At 39.5% G+C, this 25988-nt stretch overlaps 1 protein-coding gene across 1 annotated transcript in view; it reads left to right on the top strand.

Annotated features, from left to right (window-relative positions):
• Positions 1-25988, top strand: part of POLN (DNA polymerase nu) — a 280130-nt gene that overhangs the window by 82435 nt on the left and 171707 nt on the right. Inside the window, 7 exon segments of the mRNA XM_027773586.1 lie at positions 1-412; positions 10347-10543; positions 18818-18930; positions 20764-20921; positions 22449-22517; positions 23992-24052; positions 24685-24749. The exon segment at positions 1-412 is cut by the window's left edge and continues 64 nt beyond it. Of these exon segments, the coding sequence (XP_027629387.1) occupies positions 1-412; positions 10347-10543; positions 18818-18930; positions 20764-20921; positions 22449-22517; positions 23992-24052; positions 24685-24749 (1075 nt within the window).

The raw sequence follows: 25988 nt of genomic DNA, 5'->3' as shown, positions 1-25988 counted from the left end.
TCACAGATCATCTATCACTATTAGAAAACAAAAGAGTGTCTGCTCATTGGCTCTTTTCATTTGTTTATGTCCACAGTGTATTCAAGAGACTTCAGTTCTACAGAAAATGGAACATAAAACAAAGCATTTCCTGAAGGAAAATAAGGAGAGCATGAATCTTAAAAGAAAACATGTTACATATAATAATTCATCAGAGGAAACAAGGAAACAAATGACCTTGGAAGGAGACCCTGATGGGGATGAAGCCCACCTAACGTCTGGAAACTCAAGAGCATCTAAAAAACATTTTTGTGATATTAAGTATTTGGGTCATTTGGCAAAAAGCCAGCTAGTTGAAAAACTCAAACAGGCAGCAGCCCTGGTGGTAACTCTGATTTATAAGGATGGTTCTACCCAACTAAGAACTGACCAGGTTAATAAACAGCGTTGGGTTTTGTTTATTGTTTTGGTACCATAAAAGAAGTCCAGATTTTTAGTGTCTGATTTTGAAAGGAGGCTTAGAAATAAGACTTTAACCCTTTTCCCTCCCTCCAAGGGCTCGTGATTGACAAGGTATAACTCCCATTGTATTTTTTCATTTGTTTGTTTGTTTCAGATTTTTGCCACAGGGTGTGTGTGCTCACCGGCTCCAGAGAGACAGAAACAGAGAGAGAGAAAGTGAGAAATCACCACCCAGGGTGGATGACCACGCTGCAATCCCTTCTCCTCCATTCTCCTCTCAGTATTTTGGGCACTCATGCTTATGTGCTTAGTGTGTTTTTCCAGCCATTAAGTACAGAACTTGAACCAAGGAGGTGGCCACGTGGGATAGAGTGCCTTAACCACCAAGCCAGCTGCTGCTCCTCCTCAGTTTTTTTGTTTGTTTGTTTAGGAAATTGCCTGTTTACTAGTGGGAATATCATTTTACATTCCACCAGCAATATATAAAGGTTTCAAATTCTCCACTTCCTTGACAATACTGGTCTGTCTTTCTTATTTTAGCCATTCTAGAAGGAGTGAAGTGATATTTGTGTTTTTAAGTCACACTTTCTAATAATTAATTGACATTCTAATAATTATTGGCATTCTAACAATAATTCATTGACATTCTAATAATTACTAGAAAGTGTTCCTTAAAAACATAATCAAATATCACTTCTATGTGCTTATTAATTATTTGTACATATTCTTTGTGAAATGTCTATTCAATTTTTTTGCCAATTCTTTTTTTTTATCACTAGAAAGCATGTGTACTCACCAGAGAGAGAGAGAGAGAAAGATAGAAAAAGCACCTCCCCAATAAGGCATGGTCACATTGCGATATCTTCTCTTTCATATTTCTCTCCTGTTTGGATTTTGGGCACATACACACATGCACCCAGCATGTTTTTTATAGGATCTGACTCTAGGCTACGGAGATGGTCCTTACCCATTTTAAAAATTTTATTATTTTTAGTTTTAATTTACTTATTTATATTTGTTCACTGTACATCAATACAGTATACAAAATGAGATTTTCCATTCAGAATACACTGTATAACTGGCTCAACCAAGGATATTACCATACATGTTATTATCAACAAATAATTTTCCATTTTTTGTTTCTTATGTATTTTGTTCCCCAGTCCCTTGATTCCCTATCTCTCACCTTCTGCCATTTCCCACCCTTCTCCCACCGTTTCTGGTATCTACAGTCATTTTCCATACCTTTTCCCCCTACATTTTATTGATTCACTAAAGATCTTAATTAATTAAAAATTTTTCAATAGTGAGCACAGCTGATATATCCATATCTATGAACACATGTCTGACTTTAGGCATAAACCTCAGTGAGTAAAGTGAATATACTATAAAGTAGCATCTAAATGGGGCTATATAGCTTACTGCAGTCATTAAATAGGTATTTTTAATGCATTTTTTAAATTTTTAAGAAAAACAGTTTTAGTTTTAATAAATCCAAATCAAAAAATGTTAAGAGAAATTTGCTTAAGACTTAATGCCAGGGAAAAGTAGTTAGGATTTAGTTCAAATAGTAGGTAGATGAACCTATCAACAGTTCAAGAGAAGACAAAAATCCTTAAATCTGGAAATCAAAGCATAGAAGAAAATCAGAAATGTTTTAAAGTCAACTAAAGTCAAAAGATTCTGTTTCACCAGTTCAGTCTCATGTAATTAATCTCTCTTTATTGAATTTGCAGTGTTACTGTGTTCTGATCTTTCCATTTAAATTCTGGAAGTTAACATTCAACTCTGTACTTGACCCTACCATTAGGCTAGCCATTTCCTTGGTTGTTTTTTGTACTCTTACTTCTGTGTGTCCAACTTTAGTTTTCCTAGTGTAGCACTCCGTTCAGCGCTTCTTCTGATGAGAGGTCCACTGTTAGCCTTATGGGATGTCCTTTGAAAGTAACCTGACATTTCTCTCTTGCCAAATTTAGTATCTTATCTCTGTCTGTGGTTTTGGTCAATTCAGCTATGATGTTTCTTGGGGAACATCTTCTTGGGTTGATTCTATGTGGGGTCCTTTGTATTTCTTTGGTGTGGATATTTGAGTGCCTTTTTAGGTTTCAAAAATTTTCTTCCAGTATTTCATGGAATAGATTATCAATGCCCTTATTAGTTTCTTCACCTTCTAGGATATTGATGATCCAGATGTTTGGGCATTTAATGGTGTCTAGTATTATTTCTAGGTTATTCACATTTTGGGGGTTCTTTTCTTTTTCTTTCTTTTTCTTTTTTTTTTTTTTTGGAGAGGTTTTTGCTATAGGGCACGTGCGTTCACCAGAAAGACAGAGAGAGAGAGAGACGGAAAGTGAGAAATCACGCCCCTGGGGGGATGGCCACACTGCAACTCATTCTCCTTTTAGGATCTTGGGCATGCATGCACACACACCTGGTGTGAGTTTAAGCCACTGGGTCCAGGACTTGAACTACAGTCAACAACATGGGAGTCCAATGACATAGCCATTACACCAACTGCTGGAGGTTATTTTCTCAGTCTTTTTATTGAATTTTTCTAGGTCAGATGTTCTGTCTTCTACATCTGAGATTCGATGTAGACCTAATCTGCTTTTAATACTTTCAAAGGAGGTTTTGATTTCCTGTATTACAGCCTTCACCTTTAACAATTCTGTTTGATTCTTTTTTTTTTCTTTTTTTTTTTTTATGGTGTGTATCTCCTCTTTCAGATCATGCAAGAATTTCCTCACTTCCTGGAACTCGTTGTCTTTTTTCTCCTGCATCTTCTGGAGTATGTTGTCTCTTTTCTCTTGCATCTCTGTTAGCTTTGTCTCTATGAATATTTAAAATTCTTTATCTGATATATCTATGCGTTCCCTTGTACTGTCCGTGGAGGATGAGGAGTTATTCTTTTCCCTTAGGGGAGAGATATTTTCTTGATTTAGCATATTTCTTGTGCCTCTGTGGTGGTTTCTGGTCATCTGATGGATTATACATTTTTTTTCTAGTTTTGGAGTTAAATCTGAGTATTCCGAGGCATGCAGGAGGAGTTGACCTGCAATCTCTAAATAGTACTGTTTTTCTCCCTTTGTGCAGCAGATTCAATGGAAATTGAGTTTCAATTTAACCCTAAAAGTATTCAGATATTTGGCGACTGTGCACCTAGACCTGTCTAGAAACTCATTGTGTGGAGACTGAGATGAAAAGTGAGAAAGGTAGGGACCAGCAGTTAGCACAATGGCTATGTCGCTGGACTCTCATGTAGTCAACCGCGGTTCATGTCCCGGACCTGGGGGCTTAAAACTCACGTCGGGCACGTGTGCATGTATGCCCAAGATCCCGAGAGGAGAACGGAGGAGAAGGGATTGCGGCGTGGCCATCCCCCCTGGGGAGTGATTTCTCGCTTTCTGTCTCTCTCACTCTCTGTCTGGTGAGCGCAGGAGCCCTATAGCAAAAACCTCTCTAAAAAAAAAAAAAAAAAAAATGAGAATGGTAAAAAGAAAAGGAGAAGGAAAAGAAAATAACCCCACAAAAAAAGAGGGAAAAAAAGACAAAAACAAATTTTAAAAGAGAAAAAAAATTTAAGCAAAAAATGATAACCGCATCATGTGCTAACACACCATGCAATAGGGACCACTCAGAACTCAGATATAGATGCCTGGTTATTGGCTTATCCTATAGGGGCAGGAGGAAAAGGTAAGAATTAGCAAGATAAAAGAGCAACAGAGAGCTAAGAAGTTTAAATTAAAAAAAAAACTAAAAAGAGAGAGGGAGAGAGACAAAGAGACGGAGAGAATAAATGGAGTGTTCTAACCTGGCTCCTGGGTAGATCTGGGGGCCGGAATGTGAAGTCTGGGCAGAAGTTCTTCAGTGGTCCTAATCCCTGAAAGGGGCCACTCAGAACTCAGCTGTAGATGGCTGGTGATTGGCAGAAGGTCTTCAGTGGTTCTAATCCCTTATCCATTTTTTTGTTTGTTTGTTTTTTGTTTCTTGTTTTTTGAGAGGTTTTTGTGGTAGGGCGCGTGCGCTCACCAGACAGATAGAGAAAGAGACAGAGAGAGAGAAAGGGAGAAATCACTCCCCAGGTGGGATGGTCACGCCGCAATCCCTTCTCCTCCATTTTCCTCTTGGGATCTTGGGCATGCACACACACACGCCCAGTGTGAGTTTTAAGCCACTGGGTCCGGGATGCAAACCACGGTCGACTACATGGGAGTCCACCGACATAGCCATTACGCTAACTACTGGTCCCATCCCTTATCCATTTTTAAATTGAGTTGTGTTTTATTTTAGACCTGTAAGAATCTAAAATATATATTCTGATATAAATCTCATAAGATAAATGATTTGCAATTATTCTAATCTGTTTTATTATTTTAAATGTTCTTAATGATATCTTTTGGGAAACAAAAAAATTTTATTTGATAAACTTTAATTTATTAATTTTTTTCTCTCATTGCTTCTGCTTTTGTTATTGTATCTAAGAATGCTTGCCTATCCCAGGTTATGAAAATGTATGCCTATTTTCTTCTAAGAGTTTTATAGTTATAGCTTTTACATTTATATATGTGATTTTGAGTTAATATTTATGGCATGAGATAAGGGTATAAATTTACCGTTTGCATATGACTATCTAGTTGTCCCAGTACCATTTGTTGAAAAGATTTTTCTTTCCCTGATGAATTTTTTTGGCACTTTGATTGAAAATCAGTTCACTATAAATTTGAGGTCTTATTTTTAAACATTCCTTCTTTCCATTAATCTGTATGTCTGTCCTTATACCATTACCACACTGCCTTGATTACTGGAGTTTTATAGTACGTTTTGAAGTCATGAAGTGTGAATATTCCAACATTGTTCATCTTTTTTCAAGATTATTTTGGATGTTATAGCATTTTCATCTAAATTTTAGGATTTGCTTATCAATGTTTGCAAACAACTGACTCAGATTTTGATAAAATTTGTGTTGAATCTATAGATTAATTTAGGGAGTCTTGCCATCATTATACATAGTATTGAGTTTTCTGATCCACAAACATGGGGTGTTTTTCCATTTATTTATTTAAAACTTTTAGCAGTGTTTTGTAGTTTTCAAAGTAGTATGCAATTTTTGTTTGACCTTTCATTTTACTGACTAAAGAATGTTTGTTGATAGCTTCTTTTCTTATAGTAGTTTAAAGATATTACCCTCCTCTTTCTCTTATTGCCAAAGGGTATGTGTGCTCACCGAAAAGAGGAAGGGAGAGAAAGCACCCTCTATGGAAATGGGGCATGCTCATGCTGCAATTCTTTTCCTCCATTTATACATCATGTCAGGACTTTGGATGTGCACATACAAGTATTTTTCAAGTCACTGCAGCTGGTATTTGAACCATATTTGGCCATGTGGAATTTGGCTTCCCATGTTCAGAGTTTGGCCTGCTGTGCTGAGGCTGGCCCTCTACTGTCTTAGAACTTGCTTTACTTTCCACAAGAAATCTGCTGTCATTCTTATTTTTGTTTCTATTTGTATAATGTGTCTTCCCTCCAACCCCTACCTTCTTTGAAGGTTTGTTTTAGGCTTTTGCCATAGGGTACATATGCTTGCCAGAGAGAGACAAAGACACATAAAAAGAGGGAAGTCAGTAATCAGCCCCCAAAGGGGATGGCTATGCTGCAGTCCCTACTTCTCCATTCTTCTCTCAGGATCTTGGACACACAAGTACATGTGCCCGGTTTGAGTTAAGCCACCAGGTCTGGGACTCGAACCACAGTTGAGTACATGGGAGTACAGTGACATAGCCATTACACCAACTGCTGGTCCCCAAATAGGTATTTTTAAATATGTTTTTTAATTTCAAGAAAAGCAGTTTTAGCTGTAATAAATCAAAGAAATTCTAAGGAACTTTGCCTAAAACTTAAAGCCAGGAAACAGGTTAGGATTCTGTTAAAATAGTAGCTACATGAACCTATTGGCAGCTCAAGACAGGAAAAAAAAAAAAATCCTTAAACCGGAAAACAAAGCCTAGAAGAAAATCAGCAATATTTTAGTCAAAAGTCATAAATTCTATTTCACCAGTTGAGTGAATCTATGCTGTGGCTCAATCTTCCCGATTAAATTCTGGGATATAATATTCAACTCCAGACTTGTCCCTACCATTAAGTTGGCCATTTTCTTAGTTTTTAAACTCTTTGTTTCTGTGTGTCTGTATTTAATTTTCTTGGGATAGCACTCCCTTGAGAACTTCTTGGAGATCTGGTCTAGTGTTGGTAAATTCTTTCAGGTTTTGTTTATCTGAGAATGTTCTTGTCTTTTCTTCCCATATGACAGATAATCTTGTGGGTACAGTATTCTCATTTGAAATTGCTTTTCCCTTAACACTTTGAATATATTTTTCCATTCTTACCTCACTTGCATTGTTTCCGATGAGAGATCCACTGTTAGCCTGATGGGATATCCTTTGTAACTTGATGTCTTTCTCTTGCCAATCTTAGTATCTTGTCTTTGCCTGTAGTTTTGGTCAATCTGGCTATAACATGTCTTGGAGAAGATCTTCTTGAGTTGATTCTATTTGCGGTCCTTTGTATTCCTTGGGACTGGATCTCCAGGGTTTCATGGAATAGATTATCAATGCCTTTATGAGTCTCTTCGTCTTCTGGGATACCAGTTATCCAGATGTTTGGATTTTGATGATGTCTAGTATTTCTCATATATTATTCTAATTTTGGGGGGCAATATTCTCAGTCTTCATGGCAGATTTTTCTAGGCCAGCAATTCTATCTTCTACATCTGAGATTCAATTTTCTGTATGACTTAGTCTGCTTTTAATACTTTCAAGGGAGGTTTTGACTTCCTGTATTATAGCCTTCATCTCTAACAGGTCCATTTGATTTTTTTTTTTTTTATGGTGTATTTCCTCTTGTAGATCTTGCAAGAATTTCCTTACCTCCTGGAACTCATCAACTCCTTTCTGCTGCCTCTTCTGCAGTTCATTGTCTCTCTTCTCTTCTATCTCTGTTAGCTTCGTCACTATGAATATTCTAAATTCTTTATCTGACATTTCCATGACTTTCATTGTACTGTCTGAGGATGAAGAGGAGTTATTCTTTTCCTTTGGAAGAGAGGTATTTTCTTGCTTTCTCATATTTCTTGTGGCCCTACAGTTGTTTCTAGTCATGTGATTGATGGTGCATTTCTTCCCAATTCTTGAAATTCATTCTGAGTGTTCAGAGGTGTGCAGGAGAAGGAGCAATCTCTCTTCCATTCTGTTTTCACTCTTTGTGCTTCAGATTCAGTGGGAATAGAGGAGTATTCTGACCCTAATTGTATTCAGATGTTTGGATCCTATTCATTTGGGCCTGTCTAGATACTTAGTGTGTAGAGGCTGAGCAGGCAATTAATAAAGATAAAGAAAAAAGGAAAAGAATTAGAGAAGAGGAAAGAAGAAGAAAAAATAAAATAAAAGAGAAAATATGATCAATTATTTTTATTTTAATTTTAAAAATCAAAAAATGAAAACAGATATTTCACAGCTCAAGTTCAGTATTCATCTCAGGATGGGCCTAGGGGTGGGGGATGTGCCTTTCCTAAGTGGAATGGGAAAAGGCACCAATTAGCACAATAAAGGAGGGACTTAAGAGCCCTGATAATACTTTACCTTAAAAAAATTAAAAGTGACAGACACAGAGAGATAGAGACAGAGTAAAATGGAGAGACGGATACAGAAGTATCCCTACCCACTAGAAATGAATCTGTAGGGAGAAGTCTCAGCAGAAAAATCTTCATTTTTAGTCAAGGGAATCAATATTTCATAGCTCAAGTTCGGTATCCATCTCAGGATGGGCCTGTGGGTCCCCAGCATGATTTTTTTTTTTTTTTTTGGAGAGATTTTCACTGTAGGGTGCGTGTGCTCGCCAGACAGACAGAGAGAGACATAGAGACAGAAAGTGAGAAATAACCCCCAAGGGGGGATGGTCACGCCGCAATCCCTTCTCCTCCATTCTCCTCTCGGGATCTTGGGCACGCACGCACACGCGCCCGGCGTGAGTTTTAAGCCACCGGGTCCAGGACGCGAACCGCGGTCGACTACGTGGCAGTCCAGCGACATAGCCATTACGCTAACTGCTGGTTCCCCCCAGCATGATTTTTACGCTGCCAGGTCTGGGATTCGAACTGCGGAGTCAGCTATATGTGATCTAGCCACTTTAAAGCTAATCTTTACACCACTTGCTGGCCCATAAATGATAGTTTAAAAAATTTACATTTTTGCATGTCTATTGCTGGTATATATAGTACATTTGATTTTTGTGTTTTGATCTTATATTTTATGACCTTGCTAAATTCACATGTAAGTTCCAAAATTTTCTTTTTTATAGAGTCTGTTGAATTTTCTACAAAAATATTTATGTCCTCCAGAATTAAAGACAGTATAGTGCTTACTTTCTGATTTGTATACCTCTTATTTCTTTTTTCCAGTTGCATTGTACTGGCTAAGACTTCCATTATAATGCTGAATCAATTATAAATCATATTTGGAGAGGGACCAGCAGTTAGTATAATGGCTATGTCGCTGGACTCCCACATAGTCGATCGCGGTTTGAGTCCTGGACCTGGTGGCTTGAACTCACACCGGGCGCATGTGCGTGTGTGCTCAAGATCCTGAGAGGAGAATGGAGGAGAAGGGATTGCAGCGTGGCCATCCCCCCTGGGGGGTGATTTCTCGCTTTCTGTCTCTATGTCTCTCTCTGTCTGTCTGGTGAGCGCACATGCCCTCTAGCAAAAACCTCTCCAAAAAAAAAAAAAATCATATATGGAGAATAAGATCATGGGTTTGACTTTTGACCTTTTCTTTTATAAAAAGAGTTGTTTGTTGACAAGTTTAATTTTAGGCTTTTCTTTTTCTCTCTGCTTAATTATAAAAGGTGATGTTTCTTTCTGTTTCTTAATTATAATTTTTGTTTTACATATAATCATTGAACATCTTTGTGGGATACAGTATGGTTTTGCAAAGCCTGCATTCTGTGTGATAATCAAATCAAGGATACTAGCATATTCATCATCTTCAAAAAAAAGATTATTATGTTGTACATCTTTGATATTCACTCTACTACTTGTTTATTTATTTATTCAGATTTATATATTAGATTGGCCACAGTCTATTTTACTCTGTTGTGAAACACTGTTCTATAGCCTATTTGCCTTGTTTATATGCATTCTTATATCTGTTGATTATTTTCTCCCAAGTTTCTTTTACTCTCTATGAACTCCCTCCACTCTCTGTGGAGTCTCTGGTGTTTTTCTATTTCTATGCTATCAAGTCTTTCATTTTCTGCCATAGAGTGTGGTTATTCAAGGTCATTCAATAACTAGAATATATAAGGAACTTAAACTGCTCACCTGTCAAAAAACTAATGACTCATTAGAAAATGAGGAGACATAAAAACATCTAAAAAGTATATGAAAAAATGTTCAGGGATAGCCAGGAGGCATGGTGGTTAAGATGGCTGTATCCCATATGGCCCAGTGTACAGTTCAAGTACCAGACCCAGTGGCTTGAAAATGCGCCATGCATGTGCGTGCGTGCCCAAGATCCTGAGAGGAGAATGGAGGAGAAGAGTTGTGGTTTGACTATTGTCCCTGGGGGGTGCTGTCTCACTTTCTCCCCCTCTCTCTCTGTCTCTGGCAAGCACACCCCCCCAAATGATAATATTAATAAAAGTTATAATAATGTTCAGTATATCTTATTATAAGGGAAATGCAAGTCAAAGCCACAGTAAGGTTTTGCCTAGCCCCAGTCAGAATGGCTATGATCCAAAAAACAAAGAATAATAAGTGCTAGCTAGGTTGCAGAGAAATAGGTACCCCATATCTTTATTGAACAGATGTATTTATCTAGGTTTAAGTCAAAATTTTTATTGTGTTTTTACAGGCACTAGTTTCCTTTGTTAAAGGAATTGTGATGTTACTAAAGAACCAAGTGGAAGATGACAATGGTAGTGGAGATACTCTGGCCTATGGAGATGTCCAAGAAGAGTCCTTCTTGTCCAATGGTCAGTATATTTACATACAAACAGAGCACTCTTCTGTTTGGGATCAAGAACAAGAAGCCCATAATCAATTTGCCCGGTAAGAAATCTTCACTCATTGCCTTATATCCTACTTACTTGCTTGTTTTATACTAATGTAAAATTTCCCAACCTTCAATTTTAATTAACTAAACTTTAAGGAGGTTCCCCCCCCCATAGGGCACATGCTCTCTCTAGAGAGAGACAGAGAGTGGGAAAGTGAGAAATAACACCTGGGGGATGGCCATGCTGCAATCACTTCTCCTCCACTCTCCTCTCGGGATCCTGGGCATGCATGCACACACGCCTGGTGTGAGTTTAAGCCACCGGGTCCAGGACTCAAACCACAGTTGACTACATGGGAGTCTAGCAACATAGCCATTGTGCTAACTGCTGGTCCCAACCCTTAACCATATTTTATACAAACACACACACACACACACACACACACACACACACAAACAAATTATTAAAGAACAATTAGTCAGGGGACCAGGAGATGCCATAATGGTTACACTGGTGGACTCCCATGTGGTCGACTGTGGTTTGCGTCCTGGACCGAGCAGCTTCAAACTAACGCTGGGTGTGTGTGCATTTGTGCCCAAGACCCCAAGAGGAAAATGGAGGAGAAGGGATTGAGGCATGGCCCTCCTCCCTAGGTGGTGATTTCTTGCTTTCTATCTCTCTGTCTCTCTAGCCAGCACACACACCCTGTAGCAAAATATTCTACCCCCAAAAACAAAAACAAAAACAAAACATAATTAGTCAGGTCTATTCAATAGAGAGGACCTTTGTGAGAATAGAGCCCTAATATATGAACAGTCTCCAAATTCTTATATCCTACTTGATGTTCTCCACTTTGACATCTAATGGTCATTTCATGTCCAGAACTGAGCTCCTATCTTCTCTTGAAACCTGTGTCCTCTGTCCTGATTGTCTTGGTCAGTGTCAGCACTATCCTTACATGAGCTCAGGCCAAAAGTCTTGGTGCTATTTTGGAGTTCTCTCTTTTTTTACGCGCAAACCATATCTAACTTCTTACTGAATCCCATCGTCTGTGCAATCAAATATGGCTAGAATCTGTACCTTTTTTGTTTGTTTGTTTTTGGAGAGGTTTTTGCTATAGAGTGCATGTACTTGCCAGAAAGACAGAGAGAGACAGAAAGTGAAAAATCACCACCCCAGGGGGGATGGCCACACCGCAATCCCTTCTCCTCCATTCTCCTCTCGGGATCTTGAGCACACATGCACATGCATCCAGCGTGAGTTTAAGTCACTGGGTCTGGGTCTTGAACTGCGGTTGACTACATGAGAGTCCAGCAACATAGCTATTACGCCTGCTGGTCCCGAATCTGTACCATTCTTATCCACCATGTTGCTACCATTCAGTGCAAGCCATTACTTCCTGACTAAACTGCTGTAACAGCTTCTAGACTATACTCTTCCTCTCACGTGCTCCTCAGTCTATTTTCCGCACAGCACCCAGAAAAGACCTGTTAAAACATAAATAAGACTACATAATTCCTCTGCACAAAATCCTCTTTAGCTCCTGCTTCACACTGAAATTAAGCCAGAAACCTTACAGTGTAGGCCCTCAGGTCTACATTTTCTGAGCTCTCCACTGTCTTCAACCTCACCTTATCCTCTTTCCCAGCCTCTCCATGCACTCCATCTCCTTGCTGTTCTTGACCATGTGTATGTAACATACCTCTGCCCTAGGGCCTTGTGCTGGCTGTCCCCTCCCTGCTGCATTCTCCCAGCTATCTGTGCAGTTTGATGTCTCATTCCTTCATGTTTCTAAACCAAGAGTGAATAATGAGAACACAGAAATAGAGAGTAGTATACACAGTCACACAGACTATTATCAAAACTTTCCTGGGAACCAGCAGTTAGCATAATGGCTATGTCGCTGGACTCCCACGTAGTCGACCGCGGTTCGCGTCCTGGACCCCGTGGCTTAAAACTCACACCGGGCGTGTGTGCATGTGTGTCCAAGATCCCAAGAGGAGAATGGAGGAGAAGGGATTGCGGCATGACCATCCCCTCTGGGGGCTGATTTCTCGCTTTCTGTCTCTCTGTCTCTCTCTGTCTGTCTGGCAAGTTCATGCGCCCTATAGCGAAAAACCTCTCCCCCCCCCAAAAAAAAAACCCCCAACTTTCCTGTACTTTCTTTATTTGTCTCTTTTTGGGGCTAGGAAGAGAAAACTGGAATTAAAGGAAATCCCAAACAGATTATTTTACTTTTATATGTCTCAAGGTGTAGTTCTAAAAAATATGGGCATTTTTTTAAACATAACCACAGCGCTATTGTGAAACCTAACAAATTCAATACCTGGTCCAAATTTAAAATTACCTGATTATCTCAAAAATGTTCTTCCACAGTTGCTTTATTGGAATGGATTAGGAACCCAGCAAGGACCACATGTAACATTTTGTGGTCACATTGCTTTCGCTTCTTTTAATCTCTAGAGCATGCCCCAATACCTCACACCCATTTTGTAGAAGATTCCATGTTCTAGATTTATCTGTGGGATTCTTTAACTTGTTCTTCCTTCCTCCATATTGTTCTTAAATGAATTTTTTTTAAGGTTTTTTTTTTTTTTTTATCGTCGGACATGTGCACTGACAGTAGAGAGTCAGAGAGAGACAGTGAGAAGGAAAGTGAGAAATCACCCCCAGGGGAATCGCCACACTGCAATCCTTTCTCCATTCCCCTCCTGGGATTTTGGTCACGCATTTATATGTGCCCAATGTGATTTTTTTCAAGCTACCAGGTCCAGGACTTGAACCACAATCAGCCATGTGAAAGTCTAGTGCCTTAACCACCATACCACCTGCTGGCCCCTAGAATTTAATTCTGAAGGCTTGATTATTTAGACCCCAATTTTTCTGCATACCATGTCTTAGGGAGTGCTATGTGCTTCATTCTCTGTCTATAATGCAGTTGAGTGGCCAGATTGAGCAAATAAAAATACAGGACACTACATTTGAATTTCAGATAAACAACAGCTACTTTTTTAGTATGTCCCAAATGTTGCATGTGATATACTTACACTGAAAGAATGCATTTCTAAAATATTTAATTTTTTTCACATAAAAAGTATTTAATGTTTTTCTGAAATTCAGTTTTAGTGTCCTCTATTTTTTTTGCTACCCTTAGTGATGCAATTAGGTTATCCCAATTTCATGATACTGAGATAGAGCAGTGGGTATTACCCTGATCCCTCTGTTGTAAACTTTCCTCCAAAGTTTCCCTTGATGTTTTTTTTTTCTTTTTTCTTTTTTTTTGGAGAGATTTTCGCTATAGGGCGCGTGCGCTCGCCAGACAGACAGAGAGAGACATAGAGACAGAAAGCGAGAAATCACCCCCCAGGGGGGATGGTCACACCGCAATCCCTTCTCCTCCATTCTCCTTTTGGGATCTTGGGCATGCACGCACATGCACCCAACGTGAGTTTTAAGCCACCGGGTCTGGGACACGAATTGCGGTCGACTACGTGGGAGTCCAGCGACATAGCCATTACGCTAACTACTGGTTGTCCTTTTGATGGTTTTTGTCCATTGATAATAATCACATAAGTCACTTATTTAATTATGGCTGCTAAGATAGTGGTTTGCTTTTTTTATTTTCTATAGGGCATGTGGCTTACCAGAGAAAGACCCCCCCATGGAAGATGATCATGTCTCATACCTTCTCCTCTACTTCTCCATTTGGTATTTTGGGCATACAAGCACACACAACTGCCATGTTTTCAAGCTGCTGTGTCTGGGACTTGAACTGTACATTTGGTCATGTGGAATCCTGCTGCTTTAACCAACACACCACCGACTGGCCTAGATGTTGGTTTTCCTATCATTTCTTTCACATACATTAGCTAAAATTTTCTGTAAAGAACTTTCCTTTATCAACTAGACTTTTGTTCACCTTATCCTTTATGTCTTTGCTCAAGAGTTACCTTATCAGCCAGGCTTTCTCTAACAAACCAATATAAAACAATATCCCATCACTGACATCATGTACACACTCTCTCTAACTTCTTCTGATTTCTCCATAATACTTATCACTTATGTCATTCTATGCATCTTATTCATTTTGTTTACTATGTGTATTCCCTAAGTTCTCTGAGGACAGAAACTCTTTTTTCTTCTTTTCTTAAAGAATTATTTATTTAATTATTCATTTATTTTAATTTGACCAGAGAGAGATACAGAGAGAAAGAGACAGAGAGGGAAATTGGGAAACCAAGTCACCAGGTCTGGGATTCGAACTGTGGTCAGCCATGTGGGAGTGTCCAGCACCTTAACCACCACATCACCTGCTGGTCCCCGAGGGCAGAAATTTTTACATTTTGCAAATTTTTGTGTCTCCATTGCCAAAGACAATGCCACAGAGTACATGCTTAATACTTATTCAATATTATTATTGAATTAATGAATGTTGAGAGTTAATTTTTACAGTTCTAGGATAATTATGTAAAGACATCATCTCAAATGCCATAAAATTGGAATAATAATCCAATTCTATTCTCATATCTTTGAGATTCAAAATGAATTTAAGTAAATAACATTTAAATTAATGCACATATGGGGCCAGCAGGTAGCATAGTGGTTAAGGTGCTGGACTACCACATAATTGACCATGGTTTGAGCACTAGACACAGCAACTTAAAAATCATGACAGGCATGTATGTACCACAATCTTGGGATGAGGAGAATGGAGGAGAAAGGATTGTGCTGTGGCCATCTCTTCTAGGCAGTGAGTTCTCACTTCCCTTCTCTCTGTCTTTCTCTGGAGAGCACATTTGCTCTATGGCAAAAACCTAAATAAAGAAAAAAATTAATATACACGGGGAGGGTTTTTTTGGCACAAAACATATTTAAAAGCATTTATTAAATAGCCATGGAAGGTTTTTATCACACACATGATCTCTTTTCATTTTGACATTATCACTATATGTTAGGTCTTATGAATTCCATTTTATAGATGAGGAAACTGGCTCAGAGACAGATAATAAAAGTCATAGATCAGTCTTGAGATTTTAATTCAAGTCTCTTTTTTTAGTGCTAGTCTAGCTTTTTTATGTTATAGCTTCTTTTTGCTTTTTTTTAATGTGGCATAATAAGCTTATATAACTGACTTATGAAACATTGCATTTTAGCAATTTTACCTTATAAGATATTCTTTTTGTTGTTTGTCACATCAAGATAGAAATAAAGCCTACATTTCCTACTGGTGGAAGATACTGAGGTTATTAGATTACCTCGTTAAAGACCTCTCAATTTCAAGCATAAAGGAGCTTCATTGCAGAAGGGAGCTCCGCTGGAGCCCTAATTTTTCTCCCTAATAAGCCTTTAACTCTCTTCCCATTCTCTGCTCCTGTATATATCTCTCTCCCCAGTTCAGTCAAGCCAGACCTGAAGCCAGACTATTGGCACTTTGGCATCCCTACCATCTTGGACTCCCTATTGAAAGGAAACAAGATGAAATCTCACATAGAATGCAAAAAGCTGGGACCAGCAGGTGGAATGTTGGTTAAGGTGCTGGATTTCCACATGGATGACCATGGTTCAAGTCCTGGTCCTAGTGGCTTGCTTTCTCACTTTCCCTCTCTTTCTCTGTCTTTCTATGTGGTCAAATTTAAAATAATAATAATAAATAAAATTTTTAAAAATTATTTTTTAGAAAGAATGCAAAAAGCTTTAAAGTGTTTGTGGAGTAAGACAAGAGATGTCTAACTATATATTGAACTAGTGTGCAGCACTCATCAGGTTCCTGGTTTCTTTATTCCTCACCCCTAATAAAAAGACCCTCATTTATATATTAATAAACATTTACTATAAAAGGAGATGCTTGGCTTGGTGGCTTAGAGTTTGGGTCCTGGCAGTAGCAAGTGTATGCTGTAGGCCAGCAAGTATGCTGGCCTCAGACCCCAGCATTGCCAGTTAGCATTTATGTAACCCTGGGCTTAATCCTCCTGAGCTGAAGTTCCCTTACCTATAAAATGGATCTACTACTTACCTAATAGGATTGTGGTGAGATTTCAGTGCAAAAAATCCTTTTGTGTAGCATAGTATCTGGCACATGAGAAGAGTTCAATAAATATTAACTGTGATGACTCTCATATTGAAGGAGCTGATATGATGCGGAGAACAAACTTTTAAGGTACATTATAATATAGAAAATGTGCTTCCCACTGGATAGATACATGGATGGGAATATAGAAGTAACACAAGATGGGGAGGAACTCCCTGCCTGCAGAAGCAGGGAATACCCTCCTATAAAACAACACTTGAGCAGATTGCAAAAATTATGGGAGAAAAATTGTTGGCAAGAATATAGCATGTGCAGTGGCCCAGGAGTTCAGAAGATGTGGCACAGTCTACTCATGGAGGAAAAATAAAGTGCTTACAGGGAGCTCTGGGAGAGCAGTCGAAACAATCATCTTAGGCCTGGCTTTGAGGAGTACAGAGTATATATGCTGTGCTCAGGAATTTAGGACTTACTCTGTAGGTAACAGGGTTTACCTAAGGATACGCACTTAACAACTGTGACTTTGGGTATGTCAACTCATAAAGAAACCAACGGGGACCAGCAGTTGGCATAATGGCTATGTTGCTGGACTCCCATATAGTCAACTGTGGGTCAAGTCCTGGACCTGGTGGCTTAAACTTACGCCAGGCGTGTGTGCATGCATGCCCAAGATTCCAAGAGGAGAACAGAAGAGAAGGGATTGCGGTGTGACCATCCCCCCTGGGGGATGATTTCTCACTTTCTGTCTCTCTATCTTTCTCTGTCTTTTTGGCAAGTGCATGCACCCTATAGCAAAAACCTCTCCAAAAATAAATAAATAAATAACTAAATAAATAGAAGTAAAGAAAGAGAGAAAGGAAAAAAGAGAGAAAGAAAGAAAGAGACCAACATATACATGTTAATAAAATTTTCAGAGTTATTTGGGCTAGTAAGAGTTACAACCTAAAAGGTACAGATTCATACCACCTTGAATAAGTCTTACAGTTCTGTTTTTAAAGGCAAAAACCACAGATGGAGAAGAGGAGTACATTAGTTTGTCCAGAATTTAGACTGGTGCAAGCAAGCTAACAAGATATCTCATAGAAAGGGATTGGATGGTCAGGTACTATCCTGGGATCTAGGAACGAAAGCAAAGCATCATGGCTCCAATTGTTAGCTTTAAGGTTTGCATGTCCTTACAACACATACATCGCAAGATGTGTGACACTTAGTTTGGAGAGATTACATTTAGGAAAAAATGTTCATTTAGTAGGTTTAAAAGTTTAGAAACATGGGATCAGCAGATGGTATAATGGTTATATCGCTGGGCTCCCATGTAGTCGATTGCGGTTAGAGTTTAAACTGGCAGTTTAAACTAATACCAAGCACTTGTGTGTACATGCCCGAAATCCCGAGGAGAGTGGAGGTAAAGGGATTGCGGGGTGGCCACGCTCCTTGGGGAGTAATTTCTCACTTTCTGTCTCTCTGGAAAGTACATGCACCCTATAGCAAAAAAATCTCTCTCTCTAAAAAATTAAATAAATAAATAAATAGAGAATTTCAGAAACAAGCAAGGTGTGACTGTAGCCCAATTCTCATGCCTTCTTTGTCAAGAGAGGTTTCAGAAACTCTAAAGGTGCTGGACACTCCTACATGGCCAAACACAGTTCAAGTCCCGGACCTGGTGGCTTGCTTTCTCACTTTCCCTCTCTCTGTCTTTGTGTGTCTCTCTCTGATCAAATTAAAATAAAATGAATAATACATTAAGTAAATAATTCTTACCAAAAAAAAGAAAAGAAAAGAAAATGTCCTTGTCTTGATTCCATAGGTACTGATACTTTATTTAGTTTCCCTGTGATTCAGTTTCATCATGTGTGAAATGTGGATAATAAATAAGCATTAGGACCAGCTCCATGGCCTAGGGCTAAGGGAACTAGATCCCACATGGCTGACCACATAGTTCAGTGCATGGTTGTAGTGACTTGAAAACAACACCAGGCACATGTGTCTGCATGCCCAAAATCCAGTCAGGATCGAGAAAGAGAGGAAAAGGGATTATGGCATGAACACACCCCATCAGGGGTTACTTTTTCCCTCTACCTCTATCATTCTTTCTCCCCTCCCGCCCCTAAGCACATATATACTCTGGCAAATTTAAAAGACAAAAATGAGTAAATAAATAATACTTAACTTATAGGATTCCTTCAACTATATATATATATGCTATATAATTGAGAGCTACTAGCAGAGTATTAATATTTTTTTTCTAGAGGTGAAAGTTCTAAATTAACATCTTTATCATTGATTTTTTTTTTAATCTTTCAGGAATGTGCTGTTACAAACACTGAAACATAAATGTCCTGTTATTTGTTTTAATGCTAAGGAGTTTGTGAGAACAGTGCTGCAGTTTTGTGGTGACGATGGCAGTTGGAAAAATGGTAAAGCATATTTTTTATTGTCTCTGAAAGTTAACTTCAACAGTGACGCCTCTTGGGAATAGAAGGACGGTGAGGGATGCTGTGTTGCATAGCTACAGCATTGCCTCCCACACTGATGTGCCCCTGCATGGGCCCTGAGCATGGAGTCACTTTTCCTCTCTGCTTCTGGATTATGTGAATTTTTACATGTGTAGATTGCTTTCATAATTTAAAGTAGGAAAGGATTAACTTTTACAGCATGGACAGGATGAGATTTATTGATATCGCAAGTAGCTTATAAACTTTCCAAGAATTAAACTATAGTCCAAAGTAATTAAAACATCATAGAACACATTTTAGTCTGTTGTTTAAAATAGTAAAAAATATTTTTATAACTTTTTTTTTTACTAGATGAACAGATATATTTAAAATATTCATTGTATGGGCAAGCAGGTGCATGGAGGTTAAGGTGCTGGATCCCATGTGGCCAGCTTCCTGGTTTGAGTCCTGGAAACAGCAGCTTAAAAATCATGTGAGGTGCATGTGCATGTGTGCCCCAAATCCTGAGAGGTGATGGGAGGACAAGGGATTGCAGCATAGGCATCCCCTAGGAGGTGATTTCTCTCTCTCTCTCTCACAAGATCATGTGCCCTATAGAAAAAAATAAAAACTGGGACCAGCAGTTAGCGTAATGGCTATGTCGCTGGACTCCCATGTAGTCGACCGCGGTTCGAGTCCCGGACCTGGTGGCTTAAACTCACGCTGGGCGCGTGTGTGTGCGTGCCCAAGATCCCGAGAGGAGAATGGAGGAGAAGGGATTGCGGTGTGGCCATCCCCCCGGGGGGTGATTTCTCGCTTTCTATCTCTCTGTCTCTCTCTGTTTGTCTGGCGAGCGCATGCACCCTATAGCAAAAACCTCTTCAAAAAAAAGAAAAAAGAAAAACTAAAATAAAATATTCATTTAGAATCTCGGTTAATATATGAGCAGTCACTATACAATTATTTACATTTTTTTTCTTTATTCAGGATAGAATGAGTACTTGTACATAAGAGAGATCACAAAGTGATCACTTTTCTCCAGTCTGTTGGATCCTGGGCACTCACACATCTGCTTGAAATGTTTCAAACCAACCAGGCCAGGGATTTGAACTGCTATTGTCATGTAGGATCTGCCTTCTCTTGAGCAGGATACAAGTACTGTGCCACTGAACTGGCCATTCCATTGTACAATTCTTTGCAAACATGTTTTTGAGAGATCCAAATTAAAAGGGAGCTTTCAGTCCCCACCTCTTTTTGGCTGTTTGAGATCTCTGCTTTTTCTCTTTTCTTTTCTTTTTTAATTTGCCAGAGGTCATGTGGACTCACCAAAGAGACAGGGAGGGAGAGGGAGAAAGCACCCCTTAGCAATGGCATATGGTCATGCCACAATCCCATCTGCTCCATTTCTCTATCTGGTCAGTATTTTGGACATGTACACACACACACACACGTACACACAAACACACACACACCATGCTTTTCAAGCCACTGGTGCTGGAACTTGAACCATGACATCAGCCACATGGGATCCAGTTCCCTTAACCACCAAGCCATAGGGCTGATCTGAGATCTGCTTCTTCTGTGTTTGTTTCCTCTGGATCTGGGCCATGTGGGACCTGGGTTTATTGAGGCCATCTTGTCAAAGGTTCAGAATTCTCAAGGAATAATGGGGTAGCACTTTAGTACTTAGCTTTGTCATTTGATGGGAGGATAATACTATTATTATTCATTTGAATCTTAAAAACCTAGTCAAAGCAGATAAAGCAGTAGTTATTCATTTTTCTTAGGATGACTAAGTGATGTTTTTCTCTTCAGTTGCTGACTTTGTGGGGCTAGATCCCAGAATTGCAGCATGGCTTATAGATCCTAGTGATGCTGCACCCTCTTTTGAAGATTTAGTGGCAAAATACTTTGAAAAATCCATTACAGTTAAAGTAAGCAGTACATATGGAAATTCCTCAAGTGATACTGTGGTGAGTTGTTTTAAAATAAAGTCTTATCAACCTTAATACAATCATGATTTCTTTTCTAGAGTTATTTTTTATGAAGGAAGAGGAGAGAGATTTTTGTTTTTGTTTTTGTTTTTAAGGTTTTCGCCATAGGATACGTATGCTCACTGGAGAGAGACAGTGAAAGGGAAAGTGAGAAGTCACTCCCCAGAGGGGATGGCTGCTCTGCAATCCCTTTTCCTCCACGCTCCTGGGATTTAGGGAATGCACACACATGCACCTGGCATGATTTTCAAGTTGCCAGGTCCCCTTGCTCCCAAATTGCAGTCATGTAGTAATCCAGTGCCTTAACCACTATGCCACCTGCTGGCCCCAAGTGTGGTATGTATTTTGAATGGAGTCTCACTGTGTTGCAGTCCTCCTTTCCTAGCCTCCCTGTTGGCTAGGATTGCAGGCACCAGCTACCTATTTCGATTGGAGGCCTTCAGTGCAGCCTCAGCCTTGCACAGGCAACCTGTTGCTTGTGCCACCATATCTGAGCCTAGAATTTTTTTTTTCTACTTCATAAATAGTCTATAGTACAAAGAACATTTATTTCCACATATTCAGTATAAATGCATTTTTAAAGATTTATTTCTTTTTTGAGAGACTGAGAGAGACGGAGACCTCTGTCAAGAGCTTACTATTGTATGATCCCCTGACTCCCAACCTTGTGTTTCTGCTAGTCAGGATCATGCTTAGGGTATTTATTTGACCCAGGATTTGAACCTTGAGCCTTCTCACATGACTCAAGCATTGCACAGTAATGTCCCACTGTCTGTGCCACTGTGGCTGAGTCTTAGCACAAATACTTTTGACCTTGGCATTGTTGATAGAGGATGTTAAATAAGAATGATGATTTCTGTGAATGGATTGAGAGGCCCAGAGTTTGGGCCAGTGTGGAGGGAAAGGTTCATTCAGCAGAGTAGGGTATTAAGCAGGTGTCCTAGGGCTCTGTCAGGAGGGAGAATTAGACTGTGTAGAGGGGCTGCGTCTCATCCCATCCTTCCTCGGTGTCAGTTGAAACAGACCATTTGTCAATCTCTCAGGGCTGTGTGCATTTTTCTTAGGGTAAGCCCAAACTGGTTAAGTGTGGAATGTGGCAGCAATTACAAAAGTACAGAAGGGTGGAGCTGAGCAAATAGAGGCTGTAGAATCCAAAGAGGCCAAGTCTACATTTTCCTCTCTCTACCACCATTTAATCATTGCACCTTAGGTGTTTCACTTCTTTGTGGTTCTATTTCTCAACCTGTAAAATAAAGAAAAACCTTGGACTGGGAGAAAGTATCCAGATACAGATAGCTTATACTTGCATAATAGAAATATTTTTCATAGCTAGGAAATCATCTACTTGAGGTGATTGGTGACACCACCATATACATAATACCTGCCATTGAGAGTCTCATTACATTTTATCAGGAAACATTTTTATGAGTTTTGTCAGTGTCCTACTGTGATGCCTCCAAGTTTGTCTAATGTTTAATATTTTTGCTTTTACTTTTTTTTTTAAAGAATCACAATATACGTGTGAACCTGCAGATACTCTACAGACTTACAATGGACCTTTGCACTAAATTAAAGGCAAGACATTTGATTATAACTTCTGGTTAACAGGCACTCTTGTTCATTGGTTATATAAGAACTGTCTTTTCATTTACACTAATATTCACAGGGCCATGTCTTTGAATGTGATATGAAACATAGAGGTCTTAGACCAGATTAATCTAGCATTATTAAGAAAAGGGATTGATAAGACCTGAGGTTTTAAAAATGCTTCCTGTAGGGACCAGCAGATGGCATAATCGGTACATCACTGGACTCCCACATAGACCACAGTGTTTCGAGTCCTAGACTTAGTGGCTTAAAACTCATGCAAGGCTCGTGTGCATGCGTGCCCAAGATCCTGAGGAGAGTGGAAGAGAAGGGATTGCAGCGTGGCCATCACCCCTGGGGGTGATTTCACTCTTTCTCTCTCTCTCTCTCTCTCTCTCTCTCTCTCTCTCTCTCTCCACCTCTCTGGCAAGCACACATGCCCTATAGCAAAAATCTCTCCTGAAATAAAAATGCTTCCTATAGGTTGAAAACCATTTTTAAAAGCCCCCATCCCTGAAAACTGGAATGTTTCTAATGCTATCATTAACAAAAGCTAAGCATTTACTTTGGTTAATAGTAAAACAGACAAAAAATAAAAATAGTAAAACAGACACACCCTCACTCACTTAAAGTCTTACTGGGAAGAAAACATCTTCAGAAGGACCATAATTAAGAGCCAAATGTCCAGAGGCTAGGGCAGAATGAACCAATCAGATAAAGAAGCCTCCAGGGGCAGGCTTTTGACAGAAGTTTTTCCACCTCTGGGGTCTAAGGGTTAACTGATATCAGGAGAAAACCTGTTTCTTTCTCCTCCTGTCTTCAGTCTCTTGCAGTTGCCCAAACAGGTAAAATCACAATGAGGGCAGAGAAAGAACCCAGATGATAGAACTGGAAGGGGTCAACTCCATTTCACTGGCAAAGGGTAGGCAGAGAACAGTTCTGAAAGATAAGGGGCTTGGACTATCTGATATTTCTAAACATCGTCACCAGGTCTTCAGGATAAAATAGGGTAGTTAAGGAAAACAGGGGTCTTATTAGGAACAACAAAAAAGAGGAGTAGATGAGTAGGAAATCAACCATGTCCACAACAGAAGTTACTTTAATTTTAGCTCAACAAAATTAAGTAGGCTTTTCAAAATGCAGATTATAGGCCCAACTCAGGTGATGCATGCTGCCGAGACACTGCTCGGCAGACCGGACCACACAGGCGACTCGGCCAGGTGGCATTGGCTTATAATCCCAGTGACCGGGGAGGCTGAGGGAGAAGGGTTACACACTTGAGGCTAGCCTGGGTAACAAGCTAGACCCTGTCTCATAAAAAGCTAGATAGAGTCTACAGTCCTAGCTGGGAGATTGAGGCAAGAGGATCATGACAGGGAGATTTGACCGAAACAAACAAATAAAAAAATGCAGACACAAATAATAACTCAAAGTAACATTGATATTTCTTTCTGTGGAACAGGTTTATGGTTTATGGAAACTATTTTGTACTTTAGAGCTTCCTTTGATACCAATTTTGGCAGGTAAGTTATCATAAAGTACAGTTATTTTTCTAGAGAATTCTTTACATTATGAGCCTCTCTAACTTATTTCAGTATAGTGTGTCTCATGGGCACTGAAGAGGTAATAAATCCTTTATTTTCTTTTTCTGTAACAAGAAGTTTTGGGTTGTATCACCTTTTGTTTCAGAGCTAGAAGGTTCCTCTGAGCTGACCTGCCAGTAGGCGAATGAAGCCTCTCTGGATGTTCTACATGTTTGTGATTGTTTCTATGTCTTGTTTACCCCCTCACCTCAATGTAGTCTTGAGAACCTCCCTGTGAAAACCACTGCAGGGTTATCTCTACTTTTACCTCTGACCCAGGACATGCTGGGCACAAAGAGAGGTAGAGCCTTCCCCAGTATTCTGTAGCCTATTGGCCAGGGCTCTTTGTTCTAAGAGTCCCCATGTACATTCCCATCTGGACAGTCAGCTCTGTTAGTGCTTTTGTGTCCTCACTGTAACATGGGACTCCTACTGGATTCTGTTCAAGGTTGGCACACAGCAGGTGCTGTCATTGTTGTTCTCATCAGGGAGGGATAGGCACTTTGGTCTTTACTAAAAAGGATTCATTAACGTGATGCAAATATGATCTGATATGGTTTTTGAATCATTAGTGATGGAAAGCCATCATATTCAAGTGAACAAAGAAGAAATGGAGAGAACATCAGCACTTCTTGGGGTAAGTGAGTATTTCATACTATTTGTAATCGTCGGTTCTCTCCTGGATGATAAGCTGTTTTTAGTGGCAGGTTAGAGTAGATTTTGCTTTTCTTCCTTCCTCATTTTTTCTAGGCTGATGTTGACATCATTCCTTCTTCTCTCTGACTCCTTGAGGGGAAAAGCAAGCATTGAAAGAATTTAAAAAACATTATATCTAGTACTATGTGTATATTTGAGGTGGGGATGGGGGAATGGACAAGCCCTGGATCTTGTTCATATGTGGGTGAGGAGTGTATTAGACCATTATTGTGTTGCTGAACAAATACTTGAGACTGGGTGGTTTATAAAGATCAGGGTTTTAGGGCCAGCCCATGGCCAGGGAGCTGGAGACTACCCTTCTAATCACATGGTTCAAATATTGGTCCTAGAGGCTTGAAAAATATATCAGGGAACCAGCAAATGCTGTAATGGTTACATCACTGGAGTCCCACATGGTCAACCACAGTTCGAGTCCTGGACCCAGAGGCTTGAAACTTACGCTGGGTACAAGTGTGTGCATGCCTAAAATCCCAAGAGAATGGAGGAAAAGAAATTGCCATGTGACCATCCCCCAGGGGTGATTTCTCACTTTCTTTCTCCCTGTCTTTCTGTGTATGCACATGCCCTATAACAAAAATCTCTCTATTAAAAAAAGAAGAAGAAAGGACGATGAGACCAGTAGATTGCATAATGCTTACATTCCTGGACTCCCATATATTTGACTGGGGTTTGAATCCTGGACCCCATGACTTAAAACTCATGCCAGGTGTGTGTATAAGTGTGCCCAAAGTCCTGAGAGGAGAATGAAGAAGAAAGGACTACCATGTGGCCATCATGATTTCTCACTTTCTGTCTCCCTGGCAAGTGCACGCACTCTACAGCAAAAATCTCTCTCCAAAATAAATAAATAAATTAATTAATTAATTAAATAAAGGGAAAGAAAGAAAGAAAGAAAAACATACGAGGTATGTGTGTGCACACCTTAAGTCCCAACAAGATAGAGAAATGGAGGAGAAAGGATTGTGATGTAAACCATGGCCCACTGAAGGGATGTTTTCTTCTCCTCCCTTTCCTTCTCTCTTTGTCTCTCTCTGATGAACATACTTATCTTCTGGCAAATTTTAAAAAAAATGACTTTCTTCTGGCTTGAACCATGGAGGGCATTCAAGAGAAGAAAAAGAAGGTACCTGCTGCAGCAAAAATCAAGAGAAAGATTCCT

Source organism: Tupaia chinensis, unplaced genomic scaffold (genome assembly GCF_000334495.1).
Source record: "Tupaia chinensis unplaced genomic scaffold, TupChi_1.0 Scaffold000360_1, whole genome shotgun sequence".
Classification (NCBI taxonomy): domain Eukaryota; kingdom Metazoa; phylum Chordata; class Mammalia; order Scandentia; family Tupaiidae; genus Tupaia; species Tupaia belangeri.
Note: the sequence above shows the minus strand (reverse complement) of the source record. Positions and strands in the feature narration are given on the sequence as shown.